The sequence below is a fragment of the Palaemon carinicauda genome, chromosome 8 (assembly GCF_036898095.1).
Source record: "Palaemon carinicauda isolate YSFRI2023 chromosome 8, ASM3689809v2, whole genome shotgun sequence".
In the NCBI taxonomy this organism is placed as follows: Eukaryota; Metazoa; Arthropoda; class Malacostraca; order Decapoda; family Palaemonidae; genus Palaemon; species Palaemon carinicauda.
In genome coordinates this window covers 158,703,311-158,711,151 of record NC_090732.1, presented here as the reverse complement: position 1 = coordinate 158,711,151, position 7,841 = coordinate 158,703,311, and the positions used below count along the sequence as shown (strand labels likewise).

The 7,841-nt window shown below is 43.1% G+C and overlaps 1 protein-coding gene across 1 annotated transcript in view; it reads left to right on the top strand.

The window, feature by feature from the left end:
- The first annotated feature begins 1,005 nt into the window (after nucleotides 1-1,005).
- Nucleotides 1,006-7,841, top strand: part of LOC137646054 (mitotic spindle assembly checkpoint protein MAD2A-like) — a 166,312-nt gene continuing 159,476 nt past the window's right edge. Inside the window, exon 1 of the mRNA XM_068379208.1 lies at nucleotides 1,006-1,161. Coding sequence (XP_068235309.1) covers nucleotides 1,086-1,161 — 76 coding nt within the window. The 5' untranslated portion in view covers nucleotides 1,006-1,085. The remainder of the gene's footprint in view (nucleotides 1,162-7,841) is intronic.

Genomic DNA, 7,841 nt, shown 5'->3' with positions numbered 1-7,841 from the left:
CGAATGTTTTTATGTTGAGCTGGTTGACATGTCTATTTTCATTGTCTATATACTATGGCAAATCTAGTTTAACGTTGTTACCGATAGTAAGATATTTTATATCCGTTTTTCGTTGCTCCTCACTTAATTTATTTGTTTCTGTATTTTCTCTCCTAATCGGGTTATTTTTCTGCTTATAGTGGGTTACTTTTCCATTCAGGGTTTTAGCTGAGATAATAATGCTAGTTCTACAAGTCTTGTGGATTTACAATTTTCTTTTGATGGGAGAGAATTACTTACTTTGACAGGTGTTTTTCCGGTCCTTTATAGCAGGGAAATCCTACTTTCTAAAGTACATCCACTGTCATTTTATCTTGTTCGTTTAGTTAAAGTAGTGGCACAGTCGACATTATTCTTCAATTGACATGATTCCAATAACTCACTAAATGCTAAAGCATCAGGATTTGATGCGTCATCCACCCAAAGATTGAAGACTCCACAATGAACAATGCATCTATCTACCAATATGGATAATCTTATTCCATAAGGGGATGTTATTTTGTGTTAAAAGGAAAATACCCAATTGATTTGTCGCATGTCTCGTAAGTTTTACTTTCTCTTATAGTTTAATGTACATAGGACAAGAAATAAAGAAATAGGGGAACATGGAAGACGATTATTGAACATGTCATAAACAAAGCGTAACGTTCGTTGACATTTTATCTTTCCAAAATTTTACGAGATGTTTAGACGGCAATCCTTCGAATTTTTTTCGATTTATAATTCTTTATTATCATACTTTGGCACATTAATCATCAGCTGAAGAAACAAAACATAAGGAGAGGTGCCAAGTAGGATTATTTTAACAATATATATATTCAAGTCTATATGATATGAGTAGCTAAAACTGGTATTCAAACTCTTATAGGTGTATAGTTTTTAATGTGATTAAAATGGAGTATAATAGATTCCATTGATATGTATTTAACGAAAATATTTTTCCAAAAGTAGAAGCTTAAATTTACCAATCGGTCTTCGTCCCAATCGTCGGATCGTCCTTCAACTTCTTCAACCAATCACATTCGAAAGTGTTGCGCGGTGTAATCATGGCGGGTACGAAGATAGAATCCAAAAACTGCATTACTTTAAAAGGCTCTGCCCAGTTAGTTTCGGAATTTTTCTGTAAGTTAAAGAGGTTTTCGTATACCTTGAACATTAATTGGTTTAGAAAACTCTTAGGTTTTGGTTGGCATCGTGGTTTGAGGTCGACATTAGGTAACTGCCATTCTTGTTTTCCCCACCGGGTTACACCCGTTGGCTGCAACATGTTTGTTTTTAGTCATTCTGAATAGTTGTAATCAAAATAAACAGGTGGTAGTTGTTTGTCACTGTATAATCTAACCTTTTATGGTAGGATTAACATATTGGTAGGCAGATTAGCCACTAGGCCTACTTGGTTGCTGCTGAGACTATCGAAAATTAGCCTTATTGTAAAACAATGTGTCAAGGTTATATATAAGCTTCCCTCGCTATTCTCTTTGGTTATTTTTTAATCTTGATTTAGTGGTCTATATACTGATGTACACATCTGGTGTTGACTAGCCTACGGAGTCTACGGTAGGCCTAAACTCTTAACACAGGCACTTCAAGGGTCAATGAAGTTTTTAATTGCAGTAATGACTAATGCCATATCCATTTATCATGTAGAGAAAAATACCAAAATACCCAGCATTATAGCCGTAAGTTATTTGGTACCGAAGAAAATATCTAAAATGATTTAATAATACTTAATGTAACTTAGAAGAATCTGAAAGATTGAAGTAGTCACCGGTATATACTAAACCACAATGATCGGTAAATATATGATACTTTAATTTCTAGCCAAATACATGAAACATATATTGTCCTACGCGTTATCTTGTGTTTTATACATTTATGAACATGATTGTTCGGGCAGGCAACCCGTTCATGAGTTTTTGGACCCCCTTATATAAAGACAATTATGGGGAAACCCAGTGGGAAACCGGGGTATTTTTGGGTGGGGAAATGTCATCGAGTGATTTGCAGCAATAATAATAGTCAGAAATGCAAAATAAGCACAAGATAACCAGTCCGAAAGATATGGGTCATGTAATATGTGATCATTTAACACTTTTGAGATTTGTAATAGAGTACGTACATAACCTAAAAAACCCACCCTCCTAACCTAACCTAGTAGTTCCCAGGTCACAAACCCTAGCTGGGAGGCAAGCCCCCCACAGATCCCCCTTCCCAGGTCACAACCCATAGCTGGGGCAAACCCCCTTGACCTCCCTTCCCAGGTCTCAAATGCTAGCAGATCCCCCCTTCCCAGTTCACAAACTAAAAGTAAATCGCAATAATTCTTTACCTTATGGTTGACACTTTTTTTTTTCTTTTTTGGCAACGTTTACAGAATCTTTGCTGTAGAAAATGTGCTGTTATTCCCTTAAAAATAAGTCTGAATCAGACCCTTGAGGCATTATTTCGCTGTTATTTTTTAATTTCACTTGAGTAACAATAGCTTTACACCGAACGGAGAGTATTTCTATCATAATCAATTGCTGGCATAAATTAAATTAAACAATTTTGAAGTAAATTGATGTGCTTCCCTTAAGTTCCCTCTTGGAGACGTCTCTACGTGATGGTGGTGGTTAAGTTGAAACTGAAGGGGAAGGTGGAAAAAAATGGCTGTTGTAGAACAACATCCGCGAACTTATGAAGCAGTGCCTGTAAGCTGTTAATTGGTTTTAAGAAGCCACCTGTCATTACGTCATTGTAAATGCACAGAAACCAAGCATGCACAATAAGTCCCATAAAATCTTTCAGATGTAAACAATGGACTTAATGAAAAACATACTCCACATTTTAATCGACAGACACGTAAGTTATTATGCCCCAGCCCCTATGAAACGTAGAGAAAACAATACCAAACTAGCTAGCACTCTTCCATTTCTTATTGAAAATTCCAGTTTCACTAGTAATTAAAATATATATTTACCCAATAATCCCAATGAAGAAAATTAGAAGTGTTCTTGGTGTATAGAGATATTGGTATTTTGGGAGCCTTTGTAGTTGGTTGGGACTGACTGGATCAGTAATCAAAATATTGATAAATATACCATATACAATAGCACAATATTCCTAATTAAGAAAAGAAGTGTTCCCTGTGTATTAATTGATACTTTGACATTTTCTGATATAAGTAAATTGGAGGGAAAACCATATTTTTCCAATTTTAGACATTTTAAAATTCTTTGAGTTGTGACTGAAATTGATACTTTGACATTTTCTGATATAAGTAAATTGGAGGGAAAACCATATTTTTCCAATTTTAGACATTTTAAAATTCTTTGAGTTGTGACTGAAAAACCACATGTTGAAAGGGAAACAAATGCAAGAACACTACCTAGCCTGAAGTTTCCCGCCTAACATAGGAGGCGTATCCTTACCTACTTAGCAATCATGGGGAGTATGCCCCCTGCAACCCATCTTTTGACTGCCTTATGCATAGATTACCCTGAGACCATGTCTGAACCCTGTATTTTCTTCCCAACCAGCATAACTGCTGGCAAGGTAACACACAGTCATAATATTTCGTAAATCTTATAACTAGCTTCGTAATACCGTATTGTAATTCAGATCGAGATGAGCAACATTCTTTAGTTATTAAGAAAGTTTGTGCCTGTCCCATCCAACTACATACACCTTGTACTTTTAACTGTTCTGATGCAAATAATTGGGGGAAATCCTTATTTGTTTCAATACGCATACAAACCTTCATTCTTTACTTATTTGGAGTAGAAAAACAGCGGAGCTGGGAATACGGCAGTTAAACTGTTAACGAGGTGTAAACAGCTGGCATTGTAATTACCCTGTTGGCTGCATGGTGGCAGTAGCTCACTTTAACCCCAATTTGATTTCATTCGTCACAGAGAGAACTTGTGCCTCTGGCTATAAATTTGACATTTTATGAATAGTACTTACCTGGCAGTTATATACAGTATATATAGCTATCTCTCTAAATCGGCAGAATTTTTCAAAACGAGGCAACCACCTTGTGGTGGTTGGGAGGTAGGTGGTAACACCCATCACAGGGTGGTCCAAGGAATCATTCCCGTGTCCAAGACTTCAGTTCATCTCTGCCGGCTGGATCGAAAACATCGTCGGTCCACCATTGAGAGTTTTTCAAATCTTTTTCCCTTCTTCGCTCTTTTTGGACTTCGTTTGGTGAAGAACACTGATTTAGGGATTTGGCAATCGTGTTTTGTTATTTTTATTGTACTGTACTATTTACTTTGTTTATCATGAGTGAAAACTTAATTTTTGTTTGTGCACTATATTTTAGGTGCAAAGTTTTTAATCCTGATGACGGAAATACGTTCTGCCAACTCTATGACGTCACAGTCGTGTGACTTAATCTTCATTATATGACTTGCGTCTTTCAGGGCGAATGCTGCCTCGTCTTTTAGGACTAATGCAGCCTCGTCTTTCAGGGCGAATGCTGCCTCGTCTTTTAGGACTAATGCAGCCTCGTCTTTCAGGGCGAATGCAGCCTCGTTTTTCAGGGCGAATGCAGCCTCGTCTTTCAGGGCGAATGCAGCCTCGTCTTTCAGGGCGAATGCAGCCTCGTCTTTCAGGGCGAATGCAGCCTCGTCTTTCAGGGCGAATGCTGCCTCGTCTTTCAGGACGAATGCAGCCTCGTGTTTCAGGACGAATGCAGCCTCGTGTTTCAGGACGAATGCAGCCTCGTCTTTCAGGACGAATGCAGCCTCGTCTTTCGGGGTGGGGGTAGCCCCGTCTTCCGGGGCGGGGGCAGCCCCGTCTTCCGGGGCGGGGGCAGCCCCGGGCGTCTTTCGGGGCGGGGGCAGCCCCGGGCGTCTTTCGGGGCGGGGGCAGCCCCGGGCGTCTTTCGGGGCGGGGGCAGCCCCGGGCGTCTTTCGGGGCGGGGGCAGCCCCGGGCGTCTTTCGGGGCGGGGGCAGACGAGCCCCGTCTTTCGGGGCGGGGGCAGACGAGCCCCGTCTTTCGGGGCGGGGGCAGACGAGCCCCGTCTTTCGGGGCGGGGGCAGACGAGCCCCGTCTTTCGGGGCGGGGGCAGACGAGCCCCGTCTTTCGGGGCGGGGGCAGACGAGCCCCGTCTTTCGGGGCGGGGGCAGACGAGCCCCGTCTATCGGGTCGGGGGCAGCCCCGTCTTTCGGGTCGGGGGCAGCCCCGTCTTTCGGGTCGGGGGCAGCCCCGTCTTTCGGGACGGGGGCAGCCCCGTCTTTCGGGACGGGGCAGCCCCGTCTTTCGGGACGAGGGCAGCCTCGTCTTTCAGGATGACAGGACGATCGCCGCCTTGTTCTTTCAGGGCGACGCCACGTCTTATAAGATCTTTGTCAAGGATGACTTTAGTGATCACTTTTCTCCTGTTGAATTGTTTGAGGTTAACAGGAGTAGATCCTAAGTTCTGTTGCTCCATGTTCCCCACCCTCTGAGTTTTCACGTGGTCATTAATGGAGCTTTAAGAATATATTAATTTTTATTTCTTAAAACAGAAACCTTTGATGCCAGCTTCCTTATCAGATAGGCCAGGATAGCAAGGGTGGAGGTCTAGCCGCGTTTAGGTCGAAGACCTTGTGGCAGGCCCACAGAGATTTTTTACGGCCCCCTTGGTGGTTTGCCGAGTCTCTTAAGGAATACAGGCAATGAGGCTGGATAATTTTTGAAATCAGAGGTCATAATTAAGGTACGTTCTTCTCCTTTTTTCTTTCTCTCTTCTCCCTCAAGAGTTGGTCAAAGACAGGTTTTGGTGTCTTATTCAGCTAGAAATTTTCTGCATGCTTTTTCTCTAACCGAACTAACAACAGTAGGAGCCAGACTTTGCTACTTCTGGCGAGCCTGGGAGAGGAGAGGAGCAGACTTTTGGTCCGTGTTTTTACTAAGGATGGATGCGAAATCTTTTTCCTAGTGAATCCTGCTTTGTTAGTTACTCCGATAAGACTTTTCTGCCTAACCGACTCTGCAACTTCAATGTCTCTCTTTTGGGAGAGGGAGTCTTTTGTCCAGTCCTGGACGTAAATGCTCTTTACGCCTTCGTTCAGAAGTCAAAGTTCTCCATGGAGACATCAAAATCTTTGGAGAGGAAGGGAGCAGACCTTTGGTCAGTACTTCTTCTGAAGGAGGATTACTTTTTCCTTTTATAGGGAAACCTCCTTTAGTTTTTAGCTACAACGATTCTCTCTCCGAGTTCTAGAGAGGAGTCTAAGTAGCAGGCTATGCAATCAAACTTTATCTGAGGTTTGTTTACAAGAAGGAACGGGTGTAGAATGGGCCAGTTTCGGGCCGAGTGTTTTGGTCTCAGCTCCGCCCCTCTTATGTTCACGTAACTTTTGCTTAATGTAGCAGAATACTGCACTCCAGAGAAATCAGAGCGTCCCTGTATCTGGATTTTTAGATAACGTTGAGCCTATCAAATAATTAGGTCTTCCTGTCAACAAGAAGAGTCTCTTCTGACACCAGGACGCTCAGCACCCCGTCTTTTAGAATGTTCAGCGTCTCGCTCTGTTAACCTCTCGGCTCCACGTCTTACAGGACTTTTGGCACCACGTCTTACAGGACTATCGGCGCCACGTCTTACAGGACGATCGGCGCCTCGTCTTTCAGGACGCTCGACGTCGAAGTTCTAGCATGAGGCATGACTTTGAACATGAGAATCTAGGACTTCGTGATGACACTAGTCGAATCGTGTGTCGAAATCAAGGACGCCTTCGTTCTGATCTCTTGGATTTAGAAAGGAGGTTTGTTCTAGGGCAAGAAACATCGGGGCAAACATGCTCAGCAGGAAGAGACTTGTTTTTCCCTCAGAATGGTCTCTCAACCCGCAAGTCTGTCAGTCTCTGGATGTTGTGGGCAGACCTGTAACAGACCTTTTTGCCTCCAACTGAAAGAAGAGGATCCCCTACTGCTGCTCCCTAGTCCCGGACGAGGAAGCTGTAGCAGTGGACTCCTTCTTGATGGATTGGACGGGGGTGGACATGTTTGCGTTGCCCCCGTTCGAGATCATCAATCTGGTCTTCAGGAAATTTGCTCTCCTCGATTCGGGGCGAATGATCCTAGCGGCTCCATTCTGGCCTGCTAGGGAATGGTTTTCGGAAGTGATGGGCATGTTGATGGACTTCCCAAGAAGACTTCGGCAAGTCCAGATCTTCTCAAACAGCCCCACTTCGAGAGGTATCATCTAACCCCCCTTGCTCTAAACTGACTTCCTTCAGACTGACTAGAAGCTTGTCAGATCTCGAGGCTTTTCGGCACAAGCGATGAAATCTATCGCCAGAGCAAGGACGATCTCTTCACAAAGAGTCTACCAATCTAGGTGGGAGACCTTTAGAGCTTGGTGCAGGCGGCACAAGTTTTCCTCATCCATTACCTCTCTGAGCCAGATTGCAGACTTCTTCTTGTACCTCAGAAAGGATTCTAAAGCTGGCTGTATCTACCATCAATGGATACAGCAGTATGCTCTCTGCCGTCTTTAGGCATAGAGGCCTAGAGTTGTCCCAAAATAAAGATTTGCAGGACCTCATTGGGTCTTTTCAGACGACGTAATAGGTACTCTTAAACCTGGATGTGGTGTTTAAGTTTCTGTGCTCCAAGAAATTGGAACCTATCTCGCTAGCCTCTCTTCGAGTTGTAACGAAGAAAACCCTCTTCCTTATGACTCTAGCGAATGTCAAAAGGTCAGCGAAGTCCAGGCGATTGGGAAGAGGGTGAGCTTCAATTAGGATAGGGCAGTTTGTGCCTTAAGGTTCATCTTTCTCGTAAGGAGCGAGAACCATTCGTAACCCTGTCCTACGACGTTTTATGT